This window comes from Drosophila takahashii, chromosome 2R (genome assembly GCF_030179915.1).
Source record: "Drosophila takahashii strain IR98-3 E-12201 chromosome 2R, DtakHiC1v2, whole genome shotgun sequence".
In the NCBI taxonomy this organism is placed as follows: domain Eukaryota; kingdom Metazoa; phylum Arthropoda; class Insecta; order Diptera; family Drosophilidae; genus Drosophila; species Drosophila takahashii.
In genome coordinates, this window is record NC_091679.1 from 37541227 (window position 1) to 37560056 (window position 18830).

The window sequence follows — 18830 nt, forward strand, 5'->3', positions numbered from 1 at the left end:
TGTTCGGGGGGCTTTCAGATCGAAAGGGGAATACCCTGTGGATAGGGGAGAGCACAAAGGATACTTTACAGCCATCAATTTACAAAGATGTATATTGCGTAGCATTCACATTTATTGAGGTTATTACCTATTCATTTTCAAATATCAATATTGCTCCACCTTTACTGTTTAAAGACATTTTAAAATGAAAGCCACCAAACCTTTGGCAGAACAAGATAAGATTAAGATCTACCTAAAACAGCTTAACATGTTTTCCAACCATTATTTTAGCTACACAGAAAAATAGTTCGATATGCAATAGCATCATTTCTATCTTATTTCATATCAATAAAAAGTCGATATAAGTAATGTCAAACTTATGATTCAAACATATCAACTTGATATTTTATCATTTCATAAAATACTCTTTTAAAATACCAAATGTAGTATTTTTTAAATAATATTGTAAAATAAGATAAACTTAATCAAGTTAATCATATCAAAATGATATGAATAACTTGACCTTTAACGAATATCATATTAACCTGCACATATCAATCCGATCTTTTCTCAGTTTTAGTGTCCATTATTACCTTCATTCTTTCCGAGGAAGTTCTTCCCACACAGAATTTCAATAAATTAACGGGCATACCCTTTCAAATAGCAGGCTATAGGGTATTTACGTATAATGAGGAGTCGGCGCAGATTTTATTGCAGCATCACGTCTACGTCAACGTTGTCTACCGGATGCCTGCAATATATCAAATGGGAGTCGACTCTCAAACTGCCCATTGCATCTGTCCCGCTCTGTTTCTCTATAGAGAGGGCTCTACTTACCCCCCATCCCTGGTAACTCTCTGTGTTTTGTCTGGCTCACTTTTAATAATTCCGCCCCGAGGGAGCGACTGAGCGACCATCAACGGATGGTCACCTACACACAACACAACGGCAATCGGAATGACAAACTATAACAATAGAGGAATATACTCCAGGCAATCCAATTGCAAAGCCCGTCGTCTGAGTGTCCCTCGGATGGATGGACGGATGGCCCCTGAACCCCCTTGGTTCCCTCATTTGTGTGTAGCGAGGCATAGAAATTCCAAGTCCGTCTGCCCTCCTCCTCCTCCACCTCCTTCGATTCAGTATTGTCCAAGCACTGCCGTTAATTATGGGAAGATTTCCCATTGTACAAATGAGTTGGAAGAACAACTTTTGTCAGGCCTAATGATGGGTAGTGGACTTGGGAATCGCCGGGAATCCGGGGGAATGTCGCGTCTGGTTAGCTTCCAAAATTTATACAAGACTGCCTCTGCCTCCGGAGTCCGGAAGAATGCAAATGGAAAGAGAAACTAAATTGGTTTATTACATTCTTTCATTAGGAACGGAGGAACGGAGGAACGGCGGAGAGCTGTCGTCCGAAATCAACGACAATCAAATAAAGTTTAAATACATATTTTTATTTCATTACACACTTGAAAGTCTAAGCCCCGAAACGAACCGTGTCTCGAGAGCCGGGGATTGCGATGATGATGGTGATGATGATGAGGCAGCGAGTATCTGGCGGATGCGATGCCAAGAGTGCCAAGTGCTAACGATTTGGCAATGGCCAGAGAGACATTGTCCCTCGTCTGCGGATCCGAGTGACGTCTGTCTGGCGGTCCAAAGTGTCCCTAACCCAACGTGGCTAAATGTTTTTGCAGCTCTTTTGATTCCTAGGGATGGTGGCGTGAGCGTGGGAAAGGCGGCACTCCCACTATATATGGCCTAATCCACCCTCATAAATCATAACTTAGCCCAGTTTATGGGACCCCAATAAACTTGTCATATATTCCACTAAGCGCGGGGGTTTTCGTAAAACAAATTAGGTATGCAAATAGTTGGACATATTTTATATTTGCTTTTAATTTCCAAGCTTATCTGCGACAATAAAAAATTCCTCAAAAATTATATGTATCTCCCCTTGCTCTGATTTTTCAGCCATTCCCTTCGCTTTATCTGTGTCGGGCGATTAATTGTTGTTATAAATAAGCATTAACTGGTGTGGCACAACACAAATAAATTTCAATTTGTTGGCAAACGTGATCCGGAGTGGGGGAAGCCGAATAGATGAGAGAAGGGGAATCTTAAGGATGACCAACCAAGTCACGTGCGCATCTCTAGGAGCTGGCCGCGAATTGTGGCCGCTTACAGGTTTCGTTGCCTTTTCTTTTATTTATATACCCTAGCAGAGGGTATTACAATTTGGGGGTACATCTAACAACAATAGAGATAATAATATCATATTGGGAAGTAGTTACAATCAGAGGTAAATAGTTAATCTATACGTTTTTATGTTCGATATTTCTCCATATTTAAAAAAGCTATCGAAAGCATCGATATAATCGTATCGATGTTATGAAAATATTGAAAATATCGATAATTTTTAAGCTTAGTAATCGGAAGCAAAAACTAAAAATCAAATTTCGGTAATTCCTTAGCTTAGAAACCGTATTTATAAAAAGTCCCAAAAACTTGGATATATTTAAGAAACTAGGGTATTTGACCTTCGACTTGAAGAAATCAGCATTTTCTTATTTTATTTTTTGGCTCGGATTTTTCGTTGCCTGACTTTGGCTGACCAAAGGCATCAGACTCTGGCTAAAAATCCAGCATCGGTTTCAGCTCGAGACTCTCGGGGAACGTCGAACGATTGGCATGCCCAGTGGTGGCGGCCAGGGGGGGTGACTCGGGGGTACTAGCCTCTGACATCGACCGACACTCCACGCTGAATTGCGAATGGAGCGTTGGCTACATTGTAACTTGTTGTAGCCCCAACAAATACAAGCTCGTACACTGTTAGTATAAATTCTCGCCTTTCATTTTGGCGAGTAGTCACGATTTATGCGAAATCATTATAGGCAAGTATTTCTTTTTCATTTTACGACGCTTTATCTGCAGGAAGAAGACACTACAATATATATATATATATATTGAGTGTACACTATAATTGCAGTCGAGTCAATTAAATACATAGATTGCAGCATGTCGATAAGACATTAACCTTCCCTCGCTGATCGCTCTTTCTCTTTGGGACGGTGCACTGTGGGGCGCCTAGAACAAAAAGCCTGCCAAAATGTTTTTTTTTTTTTTAAGATTTTCCAAAATGTTGCAATGCAACTTTAAAAACAATTGAATTCTCTATACACATCAAAAGGAAAGAGTGATCTGTGTTGAATGGTTCTCCCACTACAGATTTATAAAGTGGATTTTTCGAAATATAATTTTAGCCAATAAGAAATAAAGGTATTTTTACACATCTTTGAAATTTTTCTGAAAGCGCCCAAGGGCCTAAGTTGTATATGTAACGATTGAAATTTTAAGAGCAACCGATTCTTAAAATATTAAAAAAAAATAAAAAATTTTAGATACATAATTACTATTTTTTTTTAATTTTTTAAAGGTGGTCCAAAAAAAAAGGGATTTTTTGGATATCCTTGGACGTAAAGTAGTGTTACACCCTAGATCCCCGTTTAATTCTTTTTTTAAAAAAAAGTTTAGATATTTATCTACATATTCTGAAAAAATTAGCCTGCCCTTTTGTGCCTCTTCTGAGAAAACTGCAGTTTAAGTTAGCAAGAAATGTTCATAATTTGAAATATCGTCAGCCCTGGTTCATTCGCGCGCCCTAACATCATGAAGATATTTTACTTATGTGAAGGTATTGATGAAGATAATGATAAATTAATAAACAAATTTGGGTTTAAAATTTTAAATTATGTTATTTTACTAAAAATACATATATGAAGTAAATACCGGTTTCTACAAGTTTTTTTTTTAAATATGCCATATTTCCTTGATTGATTCTATGAGCTCAAAGAAGCTGGGTTGACAAAAATGAAATTTTTGAAATTTGAATAGCGGAATCGTTTGCCCATCTTTTGCCCATGTTTGCCCACCAATTAGTTTTTTTTGCCCACGTCCAGTTTTCGAGATATAAAATTTCGAAAATTTTCGAAAGTCACAAATTTTTGGAATTCGATTTTTTTTTTTTTTAATCGTGAGAGAATCGTTTGCCCACGTTTGCCCACCTTTTAGAAATTTGAAAAAATTTATACTTCAAAAGTTATCTTAATTATAAGTTTTTCCTTAAGAAAAAATCGTTTGCCCACCCTTTAAAACTGAATATTTTTGGAAAAAAACGTTTGCCCACCTCTTAAAACTAAAAAATATTCACTGCCCACCCTTTAAAAATACATTTTTATAAAAACCATCGTTTGCCCACCTCTTAAAACTAAAAAATATTCACTGCCCACCCTTTAAAACTAAATATTAATGAAAATAATCGTTTGCCCACCTCTTAAAACTAAAAAATATTCACTGCCCACCCTTTAAAAATACATTTTTATAAAAACAAACGTTTGCCCACCTCTTAAAACTAAAAAATATTGACTGCCCACCCTTTAAAAATACATTTTTATAAAAACAATCGTTTGCCCACCTCTTAAAACTAAAAAATATTCACTGCCCACCCTTTAAAACTAAATATTAATGAAAATAATCGTTTGCCCACCTCTTAAAACTAAAAAATATTCACTGCCCACCCTTTAAAAATACATTTTTATAAAAACAAACGTTTGCCCACCTCTTAAAACTAAAAAATATTGACTGCCCACCCTTTAAAAATACATTTTTATAAAAACAATCGTTTGCCCACCTCTTAAAACTAAAAAATATTCACTGCCCACCCTTTAAAACTAAATATTAATGAAAATAATCGTTTGCCCACCTCTTAAAACTAAAAAATATTCACTGCCCACCCTTTAAAAATACATTTTTATAAAAACAAACGTTTGCCCACCTCTTAAAACTAAAAAATATTGACTGCCCACCCTTTAAAAATACATTTTTATAAAAACAATCGTTTGCCCATCTCTTAAAACTAAAAAATATTCACTGCCCACCCTTTAAAACTAAATATTAATGAAAATAATCGTTTGCCCACCCCTTAAAACTAAAAAATATTCACTGCCCACCCCTTAAAACTAATTTTATATAAAAACCATCGTTTGCCCACCTCATAAAACTAAAAAATATTCACTGCCCACCCTTTAAAACTAAATATTAATGAAAATAATCGTTTGCCCACCTCTTAAAACTAAAAAATATTCACTGCCCACCCTTTAAAACTAAATATTAATGAAAATAATCGTTTGCCCACCTCTTAAAACTAAAAAATATTCACTGCCCACCCTTTAAAAATACATTTTTATAAAAACAAACGTTTGCCCACCTCTTAAAACTAAAAAATATTGACTGCCCACCCTTTAAAAATACATTTTTATAAAAACAATCGTTTGCCCACCTCTTAAAACTAAAAAATATTCACTGCCCACCCTTTAAAACTAAATATTAATGAAAATAATCGTTTGCCCACCCCTTAAAACTAAAAAATATTCACTGCCCACCCCTTAAAACTAATTTTATATAAAAACCATCGTTTGCCCACCTCATAAAACTAATAAATATTGACTGCCCACCTCTTAAAAATTAATTTTAAAATGTTTTTAAACCGATTACCAGCTCAGAGAAGCTGGGTCGGGTAAAATTAAAATTTCGAATTTTTAATATGGGAATCGTTTGTCCACGTTTGACCACTTTTTAGTTTTTTTGTCCACGTCCAGTTTCAAAAATATGGGATTTCGAAAATTTTCGAAAATCAAAAGGTTGAATTTTTCAAATTTTTTTGTATGGAATTGTTTGTCTATCGTTTGTCCACGATTGTCCACCCTTTAGAATTTTGAAAAAGTCAAAACTTTAGAAAATACAATGTGCATAAAGTTAGCAATGCAACTTTTGAAAATGCAAATTTTTTTCTATCGACAATTTGCCGTTATTTTTCCGTAAATTATTCGTGAAAGAACAAAATTTGCCGCTCAATTATTTTTAAAATTATGAGATGTTCTGCTAAGTTGATATCAACTTAGCAGAACACCCCCACTAAAGTGCAAAATTTCCAAAATCTTTTTTAATAGGAATTTGCAGTTATTTATCCGTAAATGATTCGCGTAAGAAAAAGTTTAGTTGCTCTTGCTTTAACATTTTTTTTTTTAAACAAAATTGTTCTGAATTATTTGAAAAATTCAACCTTTTGATTTTCGAAAATTTTCGAAATCCCATATTTTTGAAACTGGACGTGGACAAAAAAAACTAAAAGGTGGTCAAACGTGGACAAACGATTCCCATATTAAAAATTCGAAATTTTAATTTTACCCGACCCAGCTTCTCTGAGCTGGTAATCGGTTTAAAAACATTTTAAAATTAATTTTTAAGAGGTGGGCAGTGAATATTTTTTAGTTTTAAGAGGTGGGCAAACGATTGTTTTTATAAAAATGTATTTTTAAAGGGTGGGCAGTCAATATTTTTTAGTTTTAAGAGGTGGGCAAACGTTTGTTTTTATAAAAATGTATTTTTAAAGGGTGGGCAGTGAATATTTTTTAGTTTTAAGAGGTGGGCAAACGATTATTTTCATTAATATTTAGTTTTAAAGGGTGGGCAGTGAATATTTTTTAGTTTTAAGAGGTGGGCAAACGATTATTTTCATTAATATTTAGTTTTAAAGGGTGGGCAGTGAATATTTTTTAGTTTTATGAGGTGGGCAAACGATGGTTTTTATATAAAATTAGTTTTAAGGGGTGGGCAGTGAATATTTTTTAGTTTTAAGGGGTGGGCAAACGATTATTTTCATTAATATTTAGTTTTAAAGGGTGGGCAGTGAATATTTTTTAGTTTTAAGAGATGGGCAAACGATTGTTTTTATAAAAATGTATTTTTAAAGGGTGGGCAGTCAATATTTTTTAGTTTTAAGAGGTGGGCAAACGTTTGTTTTTATAAAAATGTATTTTTAAAGGGTGGGCAGTGAATATTTTTTAGTTTTAAGAGGTGGGCAAACGATTATTTTCATTAATATTTAGTTTTAAAGGGTGGGCAGTGAATATTTTTTAGTTTTAAGAGGTGGGCAAACGATTGTTTTTATAAAAATGTATTTTTAAAGGGTGGGCAGTCAATATTTTTTAGTTTTAAGAGGTGGGCAAACGTTTGTTTTTATAAAAATGTATTTTTAAAGGGTGGGCAGTGAATATTTTTTAGTTTTAAGAGGTGGGCAAACGATTATTTTCATTAATATTTAGTTTTAAAGGGTGGGCAGTGAATATTTTTTAGTTTTAAGAGGTGGGCAAACGATGGTTTTTATAAAAATGTATTTTTAAAGGGTGGGCAGTGAATATTTTTTAGTTTTAAGAGGTGGGCAAACGTTTTTTTCCAAAAATATTCAGTTTTAAAGGGTGGGCAAACGATTTTTTCTTAAGGAAAAACTTATAATTAAGATAACTTTTGAAGTATAACTTTTTTCAAAATTCTAAAAGGTGGGCAAACGTGGGCAAACGATTCTCTCACGATTAAAAAAAACAAAAATCGAATTCCAAAAATTTGTGACTTTTGAAAATTTTCGAAAATTTTCGAAATTTTATATCTCGAAAACTGGACGTGGGCAAAAAAAACTAATTGGTGGGCAAACATGGGCAAAAGATGGGCAAACGATTCCGCTATTCAAATTTACAAAATTTTATTTTTGTCAACCCAGCTTCTTTGAGCTGAACTGAGCAAAGGCGAAAACAAATTCGGTAGCACAGCATTCGGGGCTTTAGTTGAAGAGGGACAGAGATGGAGGTAGAATAGAGCAGGAGAGAGATAGCCGGGGGAGGTTTGTACCGTTACGTCCTTACGTTCGTCCCACCCAAAATGTAATGAAATCCTTTGTGTGCGTGAGCTTACGTGTCGGTGCGGCTGTGTGCGTGCGTTTTGTTTGTCAACTTTGGCGAGGCGGGACATAAAAATGCTAATACAAAACACTAGAGCAAATTGCGGCAAAATAAGTTGAGTGTGCGAGTGCAGAACTTAACGCCAACAACTAACTTTTCGCCTACAGGATAATCAGAAGGACACTTACCGTTTTAATCAGGCGAACACACCGCTAATCCAAATTCGTAATTCACCCACACAGAGACAAAGAACAATCACACTGACACACAAAGACACTGACTTTCGGCACTTTGCAGACGGAAAGGAAATGGAAAACCTGGTGCCGCAATTTTAAATTCGACTTTTGCGCTTTTCGAGCTGCGATTTCTGGTGATTCAATTCGATTCGATTCGTTTCGTTGCCGATTCGCGCAGACAAACGAAATTCAGGAATTTCAAGTGGAAATCTCGTTTGAGCACTTTTCGACCTGCGACTTCCGAAGGCGGCGCGGCAGAAAACTTTGGCCTTAACTTCGCTTTAAAATGGCTTTAAAATTGTCGAATTGAAAGAGTGGTTTTGTTGACGCGTGCGTCTTATTTGCAATTTTACTTTGTCTTGTCTTTTGTTTAATTTTTCCAATTGCAAATTCTTTACTCTTCCGACTCTTCACTCTTGATTTTTTTGACGCTTAACGCGACGCGTTTGAAATAGATGCGTGCGTCCGCTCGTTGCGTCCGTTGCCGTTCGAAATTTTTTTTTTCTGTTTTGATGGTTGTGCAGTGTGACCAGACTACGGAAATCACTTTTATCCCGAATGCTCTTAGGCAGCGATAAATGCACTAAAAAATCCAGCTTTCCCCTAAATTCAAACTCTGGTTCCGGATCGAAATTGAATAATTTTTTAATATTTGACTTTACTTGCTTATTAAATATTTTTAAAAAATTAATGTTTCTTTTATTCCTTTAAATATAAGTTCACAATGTTTATATTATAGGCATTTGGAGAAAAATTAACTTTTCTATATATATATTTAATAGCATAATTTGAACTTATATTTTCAATTAATTAATAACTATAACAAATTTAATAAAACATATCAAACTGATCTTATTTCCGCTTTGAACTCCTTTAAAAATCTAGCCCAGACTTAAACCATCTAACTAGTTCATTCAATCAGTGTTGCCAGACTGTTAAAATACCTATAACCAGTACGTGCCAAATTTAAAATTCCGCGGATTAACTTTTTTGCAGGCCAAAACCGCTGCAATATGCAAGTCACAAAAGAAAACACAGGGAAATCGCCAGACATTTTTATCGAAATACGCAGAAACATCCTGAGCCGGCTGTGTGCCTGTGCCCTCCTAGACTTCCGCTTCTTTTTTCACTTTTTTGACCAGTCACGTTTATTAATCCGATTAGGGATACTACGTTTTTCTTTAAATAGAAGGCCCTCGAGTGCAGGGCACGTATACCTCCCATTGTTGGGATAAATTTAAGGGCAACTGCGTCGACAGGCGCGATCCATAAGCCTAAAATATGGAATACACAACAAAAGGGTGGGTCGATCGACGGGGAAGACCGGTTACAGGGATCAAAAGAGCTCACACTCGGGAGTACCAACTAATTGTTTTCGTTATTATTCGCATAACTACAAAGTAATATTCGTATTTTAGTTAACTAGCTCTAATCAAGTCTAAGAAAGCAAGCGGATATATGGATCGCATAAGAGTTACGCTATGTACGGTACGATATTAGTCAGTTAAATCACAGATGTATTATTTTGTGTATTATCCTCCGCCCCCCTCCTCTGTCCAGCCTCCTCCTCCTCCAGCTCCACGCCGGGTGTCCTGTCCGGCGGCTCGGCGTTCAGCACGAGGTTCTCGATGGATCGGAAAGAGGCGTCCTCCAAGTGGGTGGACATGGCGGCGGTTGGGGGGCGGGGCAGAGTGCTGGCGGCTCCCTGCGACTGGCGATGTCGCACGGAGGAGCGCAGTATGGTCACCACATCCTCCGCCGTATAGGGACGACGCTCCAGGCTGTTGGCCGTGGCCATTGAGCGATGCAGCTTCCTGCCCAGCGATTGCGAGCGTTGAGCATAGCCAGCCGGTCGCTGGCCAATCTCGATGGACTCGGGACTGCTGCTGCTGGAGGCCGGCGAAGGCTCCGCATTGGAGCTACTGCCAGCTGGGTTGGTCAGTATGGTCAGGTAATCGGGTGGAGCCGCCGGAGAAGCGGACTCTGCATCCAAGGAGAGCACGGGTCGAGTGCGACTGGAGTCTCCCAGAACCCTGTGGGTAAATATATGATTAATTACTAATTTATTTAGACTGACAATATTTTTTTCTAACCTCCGCACACTGCGACGAATGCTCTGGCGCAGCAGCTTGGCCAGGCGTGCTCCAGTGGCCGTGGTGTAGGACGGAGGTGGCGTGTACTTGGGCGGCGCATCGTTCTGGGCATCGTGCTGCGATCCCTCCGTCGTCTGGCCCAAGGCATTGCGACGTCCTTGGCCGGCGCTTTGTCGCGCAGAGGGACGACGAGGCTCCTCTCCCTCCTCCGGAGGTCGATAAAGCAGCTGAATGCGCTAGGAAAACAAGGAATAAAATAAATAAATATAAAGAAAGCTAAGAAACAAACTCACCTCCAAGATATCCGGCGGACCATGGGCCAGATATCGGTAAATCTGAATAATAGCAGTCACGGGAATGACCAACAGCACTCCAATCTGTATGAGGCTGCCCATCTTCCTGGACCAATATGAAAAGTACGACTTGCCACGCCAATAGTAAAACTGGTTCGACAGCGAAGCCTTGTAGTCGACGACCGACAAAGTGATCAGACCAATGGGCAGCAAAACGTTCCAGGACAAAGCCAGAAAGGCAGACATGGAGCCACAGAGTCGCAGGTCATTCACCAGGTCATCTCCGTTGTAGGGACGTCCGCGTATCAGAAACACGCCAAAGATCTGAGCCGTCCAGATGATCGGAATAAACCAGGAGCCGCCCAGCAGGAAATCCACATAGTACAGGATCGAGATGCCCATTTCGGTGGCAAAGGGGATGCTCAGAAGCAGCCCAGTAACGCAGCTCAGCAAAACGGAACTCGTCGAGTTGCCCAAGGCACTCGAAATGGGTTTCCACATCACGCACAGCTGCGCCAGTCCGAATCCCGCGAAGGTGGCAAAGGCCACAGCGGCCCAAACCCACGAAATACTATCGCTGGCCAGCGAGAGAACAGCCGGAAAGATTTCCGAGATGAAGCGCAGCGCCTGGAAGCCACTCTCCACGTGAATCATGGTGCGGTTCCTCCTGTAGGTCTCCCCAATAAACGAGGAGTAGTGCGGAATCAGCGAGCGCGGATAGGAAAGCAAATACGGATTGGTGTTCGATTGCAGCGAGTAAATGGACGTATAGCAATTGGGGTTTTCTGTAAATGAAATGTGGAGTAATAAAATACATTTCGGGATTTTTAAGCCAGCTAACAAACTCACCAAAAGATCCCGGCACATAAATGTAGCCATGCTCCCACAGAATCTGTGCACAACACAAAGCTAGCAAGGCCATTAAACCTAGTCCTATAAGGGTAATTAGAACCAGGAGTATTGCATCCCTCCTCAGAGCCGCCTTGTTTGCATTCGAGTGACTTCTGCTGGTGATGGCGATCACCGAGGCTCCAAGCAAGCCCCAAGTGAGAAAGGTCTCCTGGGTGGCCGCCGTCCAGCTGTTCGAGTTCACCAGAAAGTCGTCGAAATCGCTGGCAGCAAAGATGTTCTGTGAAATGTAGGTTATAAGAATTAAATTTTCCCATTAATTTTTTTTGAGCCCTGCGTGAATCGTTCAATTTTTGTTTTATCATAGTATGCCATGAAGTTTCAGATTTGTTTAATTCAATTCTATATATTTCTATGTGAAATAAATTTAATGTTTTTTTAATTCATTTCGAATTGAATTCAAAATTTTTATGAATTTTTTGAATTTGCCAGATTTTTGTTGTGCTTTCTTTTAAAAACAAGAATTGGAACATTTTAAACAAATCAATGTTCCCTGGATAGTAAATAAAATACAGGCAGATTTAATCACAAAATTATGGCCCTTTCTTCTTCTAAAGAAATTGCGGTTTGAATTATTTTGGAACTCATGCCATTCAATTCTATTAAACTCAAAATTCAAATTCATTCAATTCCATTAAACTCAGAATTCTAATTAATTCATTCATATAAAACAATATAAAACATTCATGCAGGGCTCTAATTTCCTCCTTAAAGACCCACCTGTATCTTGCTGGGATCCACGACATAGACAAACTTGGCGGTCACCACCGCAAGAGCCACCAAAGGCAGCGTGTAGATAAGGTAGGCCAACTTGCCCAGGGACTTTAGACCCTTGCAGAGGATGAGAAACACGGCCGCCCAGATGAGGGCCAGATAGAAGGCCAGCTGCTGAAGGAAGTGGCAATGAGTCAGTTAGATGGGAAGTGGGATTTGGGGGGAGGGAGGAACTTACCCGATCGTTGACATGAAAGCGTATTCCGCTCGACTCTGGGTGATTGGCCAGATGCAGTCGCTGCAGCACCACCACGTTGAAGTACTCAGCTACAGTTTGGGTTAGATTCCCTGTACCATTGGAGGCATCATAACGATATGGGAATGCCATCTCCTGCCAGCGGTAACCATTCCGCGACGCTGTCGGAAACACATCCCTTAGGTAGACTAAGATCCAGGCCAGCGATACCGTGGAATACAAGGCCAGAAAGCATTGCTCCATCACCAAAGCTATGCCCACTCCCGCGCAAATCGGACTGATTTTCCACATGGAAACTGGCCCTGCGCGAATTTTGGCGCCCAGGCACATTTGCAGCCAAAGCAAAGGGATGCCAAAGATCACCGAGAGCAGAAGAAACTGCAGCAGAAAGTTACCACCAAAGTTGATGGTGAGCACGGCAAATCGGCACATATTAAAGACGCCCAAAGTGCAGCCAATCAGCGCGAGCGTTCGACTCCCAGCATGTGGCCACTGACTGTTGAAGCCGCACTTCTCTCGCAGCAGCAGCTGCAGTTGATGCAGTGGTTCCAGTGGCGTAGTGCTACTGGCACTGCACATGGTAGTGGTCTGCACCGGATCCTGTTCCTGTTCCGCGGAGCTGCTGCCGCTGCTGCTGCTGTCCGAGGGCAGGGAAACTGGGCTGGGCATCCGCGAGGAGCGTGCGGAGCTCAATTCCGAGCATGTGGACATTATGGGGTGCGTAGGCGTCTCCTGGAGCTGCGGTTCCCTGTGGCTCATCTGCACACGCGTGGGAGCACTCTGCGGGCGACCCTGTGCAAGAATCAGGGAGCGCACAGGTGTGGGAGGTCCTTCCAAGCGGCGACCATACTGCCTGGGTCGCGGTTCCTCGCTCGAAGCCCTCACATTCGTCTGCAGCAGGTTGTCGAAGATGTGCGCCTCTGTGAGCATCTGAGAACCGCCTGAAGCTTGACAGTCGCTTTGGGAGTAACAGCGGCGCATCTCAGCCTCGCGTCTGGGCGGCAGCTCCACCAACAAGGTCGGTACATCGTCCTCCTCCCTTTCCCTTTCGACTGTGGCTTTGGTTTCATCCTGCTCCATGGCGCGACGCATGGACTGACGCCTCCAAACGTCCATCGCGGGTTCCGTCGATGTCTCCAGCGATGCAGTAGAAGATGCTGAAAAGGAAAAATGATTGGGATATCAGAATATTCTTAAGAACCTAGCTAAATGCTAACCTGTTTGGCTCGTGGGCCTCAGTGAGCAGCTGAAGGTCTTCCTTATTTGATGCTCCCTCTGAAAATCTTCCTGGCCAGCCTCCTCCTGCTCCTCGCTCTTCTTTTTATTCGATTTCTTTTTCCTACTCAAAGGCAGAGTTCTAGTCCGGGGCTCTCTTTTCAAGCTGGACTGGCCGCCCATAATGATTAGGGACTCTTCGCGGCTCAAGGCATTGTCCATCTCCTCCAGATAGTTGTCCAGATCCATGAGATAGTCCTCAACCTTGTCATCGTCGCTGCCCGAGTTCATGGATGCGCTTGAGCAGGTGCCATTCAACTGAGAGACATCGTGCACATCCAGAATGGCATCCAGTTCGCTGAGCACACATAAGGCTTCATCGGTTTCAGCCGCAGCCGCTTGTTTGATGGGCGTGCTCAGTGGCGCCTGCTGCATCTCCTGGCTCCCACAAAAGGCACTTCGTTCGTCTCCCAGGTCATCTCCCAATCGAAAGCTGATGGGTTGCAGCTGTTTAGGCTGTTTAGCCTGCTGGTGAAACGATTGCGGCGTCTGTTGGATCTCGATGAGGTCCTCGTCGCTCAACTCGTCGTCGTAATAAGCGCAGGCCTGTCGTATCGATTCGCTGGACAGGCTGTTCGAGAGTCCAAACTGCTCCTGCTCCAAGTTGTGGTTTCTGCTGCGACCCCTGCCTCCTGTTGTGCCCGTTGTTCCCAATCCTGCTCCGGAGGACGCTGCTCCCGATCCCGAGGGCGGCAGACTGGCGTAGGCGTTCGAATTGCGCTTGAAATCCCGGCCTGCTGCTTGCTGCTCCTTACTCATCTTGGTGCATTGCCGGCTGCCACAGCTGATCGATTGGTCCTGCCGGCAATGTTGAAAAGCTCTCAAATCGTCCTGCAAAAGGGTGGCAAAAAGTGTTGGTTAATATGGCACACAATTCAAATTTACCAACAAAATTTTTATCCAAAAAGGTTGGAGAAAGAGAAAATTAAGTATAATAGCGTAAAAGTAGCAATTAACTCATTTTCTCTTTGCTTAGATGATTTTATAGTAAGATGGGTTTGAAAAAAATCTTAAGAAACGCTAACCACTGGTGATTAATTTGCATCAAGAACTAAGTAGAAAACTTTGAAGGTGAGAAGAACATTCCAACCTAACCCAAGTAGGTAATTGTACAACAATTTAAAGGTAAAAGTTTAAGAAGAGTGGAACAAACTATGCTATGAACATCATAAATTCTCCAATAACTTTATGAGTCTACAAATCGATAGAGTAAGTCCAACGAGAGTGGTGATTCATTCAAAGAGTCATATTGATTTAATTAAGAAACGTATATGTATTTAAAAAGTTAGATCATACGATTTTTAAAGACCTGAGACTCCAAGAAGTCATTTATGAAGTAAAAGCAGAACCTTTCAAAAGTGAAAGTTGGCCAATAACAAACAAAGATCCTGGTGAAATCCTTGACTCATTCGGAAATTTCTTTATAGTGACTAATTCGAGAATGACTAATAGGTATTTGTTTTATAAAATTAAGCTGATTAAGATGGATTTCTTCATTTAGTTTATTTTTTAATACTACTATTGTTTGTTCTGGCTATAAACCAACTAACTAACTTGAACTTAATTAAACGAAGCATACAACTTAATAACCAAAGTGAAAAACGATAATTAGCAAACAAAAGTTCCAATAAAAATGTGCTAAAAACGAGCTTGATACTATGAAAAGATGATTCTCCAACATTAAGCTCAAATGGAATACAAATTGTTTTAATGAGTAATCCAACCTTCTAGTGGAAATCAAAACCGAAACTCATTTAATTGCTTGTACAATGCGATAAGAGCTGCTCCAATTTAAAATAAAGATTACGTCAAATAGAATCTATTGTTTTTTTTCGGAAACACCAAGCGTCTTAGACAGATCATAGCTATATTAGGGAAATCCAAGCATCTTATAGAGATTATAGCTAACCTCTGCTACGATTGCAAACCCAAGACAAATGTTTCTCTAACCCACAATCAAATCACAACCACCGATTGGGACAGGTCAGTGGGGAGATCACTTTGCATTATATGCAAAAATGCAATCAAATGCAAACAAGCGCGTGCTCTTGCGTTTTTACGGATGTTTGCACGTGAGTGAATCGCGTCCGCCAATAAAAAAAAAATGTATAAAAAACCAACAGCAGCTGCTGTCAAATGGCCGAGAAAAAATATGAAAAAATTTTTAATAATAAATAAAAGTGAGCAAAGCGAAGAAAAAAGTAGAAAAGAGCAGAGCGCATGTTCATTCAACTGATCAGGTGAATGTACTTCCGTTAATAAGTTTTTTAAAGCACGATATAAACAATCATTCGGAAAGGGAGTGCTGGGGTCTAGGCTTAAAAGGGGAGATCGTTGGCACGTTACCTCGATTCAAGTCAAAAATTGTTTTATTGCCGCTGTTTGTGTTTCGTATACCCTTGCTTATCAAAGGAGATACCCTATCATATACCTAATATTATTATATTATTATATACCACCCTATTTTCTCTCCTTAAGAAAAAAATTAAAAAATAATATGGTAATTTCTCCATTTAAGGTATATATTTATCCATAGTTACCATAGAAACCATTGGAATTCAGCTTGTTTAGACCTTAGCTGTCATAGAAACACCATAAGTTCGAAACTATTTCAAGAACATCAAGTTATAAACGTATTATACGATTTGAAACATTTTTTTCTACTACAAAGAGTATGTAAACTTCGACTCTCCCAACTTCCCTTATCGTTTTTTGGCCTACGATCTCACTGAATCACATAGTGCGAGTATGAAACGCGGCGTCTGGTTTTATTTTATTTTGCATACGCTTAGCCGTGACCTTCGGCGCCGCCATAAAATCTCCGAAACTCACAAACCTGTCTTGCACTTCTTTGCTTTATGGTAATATATTGTATAGTATAGTGTATAGTATGTGGTAGTAATAGAATGGGCAGCATCCACACATTAATTGGTGGCCCAGAGGTCAGATTATTTAGCGAAGCAGCGCCATTGATCGCAAATTCACATATGTACCGACCACGTACCGTTAAATTTCGCTGGCGCTCTCGTTTTCTCGCATTTCTCGCATTTTCGCACCGCACAAAAGTAAACAAAACAATTAGAGCCGCCGCATCAAGTGCAGCTCACAACTCAACTCGCAATCGAACGGCAACTCTGGCCACCTGACCTTCGCCAAATGTTGTAGCTAAGTTATGTACATACGTATGTTTAGCTGAAATGGCAACACCCAGGTGCACCAAACTAATCACCAAACATCGCTGGCCAACTTGTTTTCCTTTTCTATCCGTACGGAGTGTGCAATTACAATGAAATTGACATTCACCAAACAAATAAAACTAGTTAATGCTGCCACGCACACTCACACAAACTGGCTCCATTGTGCGTGAGTCTTATGGGTACGTGTGTGTGTTAGTTAGCGACTAGGGTTGCAACCTATGCTGATCGCGGGATGCGAGTCTTTCAACGTTTCAATCGCAGATGCGGGCAGGTGGTCCATCCCTGACACAGTGGAAGCCGGCTAAGAAGTAAATGCTTAAATTCAGCATTACAAGTTAAGATACTTTTAACTTTAAGATCTACCTTCATGAAATAAGTTTAGCCTGTAAAATCTAACTTGTAGAGAGTAAAACATAGTTTAAGATACACATATTTATCTTAAGGATTTAATTTATCCAGTTACGAACAGTTTTTACACTAACTACTTTAATAATTACCATTTTTAAAACTCTAATTTAAGATGTAATGTTACACTTTATAAAAAATTAAGCCTTAAAATGTAGCTCCTAAAATGATTAAATAACTTTATAATAACAGTAAAAACAGTAAATCATTAAAAAAAAGGTTTTTAAATCTATTATCTAACATCCAGGCTGCCATAAGGGGCAATAAATATTTTAATATTTTAAAATAGCTGGCATTTAGCAATAAATTATCAGTCGCTATAGATTTTACCAACATTGTTATGACGAGTACTTTCTCTAATCAAATCCTAGGTTTCGCCTAGCCCGTATTCACTGTACTTGAGCTATCTACCATGGCAGCTACTCTTGTAAAACATCAAACGATCAGATCGGCACGTTTTTATGCGACTTTTCCACAGATAGCTGCAGAAAGTAGTGAAGTGTAGGGGGAGGGGGAGTGGCAGGGGATTCGGTACTCGTTCCCCCTTTTTATGAGTAATGCAGACAGACTGCAACTGCAACTGCGCCTTCAATTGAGTTCAATATTTAAGGGAAGCACTGGGTCAATTGCAAAACAAACGATGTACGATGTATAGCCATATGGATATAGAAATTCTGATTCCGAGCACATTCGCGGTGGAGATAGCGGGAATTTGTTATTTGTTTATTTTTGCATTCTCCTCTGGCAGGCGGAAGAAAGAGAGAGAAAGAAAACGGTAAATAGCCCGATCCCGCCCTGCTTTTGTTTTTTTTTTGTTTTTTTTTCGTTTTTGCGCTGTTGAAATTGTGTGTATTTGCAAAACATTGCCAACACACACACAAACACTCACAGGTTATCCAGTATTTTAAATGAATAACTGTTCAAAATAAAGTAAAAAACGCTGATTGGGCTTTTGCGGTTCGCTGGGGAATACCTTAATGGGTGGATTGGTCATTCTCGCGGGGGAGGGGTGGCAGAGGAGGGGGCGGGGCGGCTCACAGCTGTTTCCAGCGACTGACCCGAAAAGAAAATGGAATAAAAGCAGCGCGTATGCGCAGCACGCTCAAAAAAACCGAAAATTCGGTGTGTATTTTGTGGGTAGAAGCGAGATTGAGATTTCATTTCCAGATACGTGTCGCGCTCTCTTTCCCCCTCCCTCTCTCTCACGAGCGTGTGTGTGCGTGCGTGCGTCGCTTTGTTTCTCACCGTACGAAAAAGTGTTTTTCAAAGAAGATTCCAAAATGGAAAGGTAACTGGAGGTACTGCAGGGGGGCTGGGGGCGGGAAATGGCCACCGCTTGCCACACCGCACACTCTGCTGCTGCACTCTCTTCGTCCCGCTCGCTCCCTCCCACACCCCGTGAAATGCAGCACACGCACACACTTGCACTTTTCTATTGCATGCAGAATACTCACACACGAGCGCGCGTTTGGTAATTTCGGTACTCCCGTGGCTTCGGTTCGGTTTCTTTTTAATTTCAATTCACTGGCTTTTCTTCACTTTTGTGGCGCTGGAGCTAGTGCGTCTTTGGCGACCTGAGCTTCGTTTGGGGCCCGATTTCGAGCACTTCACGCGGAGAACACGACTTGCTTGGATTTTTTTGGATTTAAGATTTGATCAGTGGTGGAGCAACATCGA

General features: G+C 40.3%; 2 protein-coding genes across 3 annotated transcripts in view; both read right to left on the reverse strand.

Annotated features, from left to right (window-relative positions):
* sli (slit guidance ligand) overlaps positions 1-8520 on the reverse strand; it is a 56836-nt gene extending 48316 nt beyond the window's left edge. The window contains exon 1 of the mRNA XM_044393181.2: positions 7964-8520. The gene's annotated coding sequence lies outside the window, so the exon portion shown is untranslated. The remainder of the gene's footprint in view (positions 1-7963) is intronic.
* Positions 8521-9370: 850 nt separating this feature from the next.
* On the reverse strand, positions 9371-18799 carry bdg (sodium-dependent transporter bedraggled). 2 transcript variants are annotated; one of them, XM_070212574.1, is made up of 8 exons: positions 18608-18799; positions 13494-14382; positions 12259-13433; positions 12027-12191; positions 11247-11526; positions 10398-11182; positions 10105-10340; positions 9371-10044 (listed from the first exon to the last, which is right to left on the reverse strand). In XM_070212574.1, exons 2-8 carry the CDS (start codon positions 14308-14310, stop codon positions 9516-9518), a joined length of 3987 nt encoding a protein of 1328 aa, XP_070068675.1. In that variant the 5' UTR covers positions 14311-14382; positions 18608-18799; the 3' UTR covers positions 9371-9515. The 2 variants fall into 2 exon arrangements, with proteins under 2 accessions (XP_070068675.1, XP_017010279.2); XM_017154790.3 differs by having other exon boundaries at positions 12027-12194.
* Positions 18800-18830: the final 31 nt, after the last annotated feature.

Coding starts and splice junctions, on each gene's coding strand:
- bdg (XM_017154790.3), bottom strand. CDS start 14,310: ATGAGTAAGGAGCAGCAAGCAGCAGGCCGGGATTTCAAGCGCAATTCG. Junction 12,195..12,258: donor GCTTTCATGTCAACGATCGG/GTAAGTTCCTCC, acceptor CACTTCCTTCAG/CAGCTGGCCTTCTATCTGGC. Junction 11,527..12,026: donor TGGATCCCAGCAAGATACAG/GTGGGTCTTTAA, acceptor TACATTTCACAG/AACATCTTTGCTGCCAGCGA.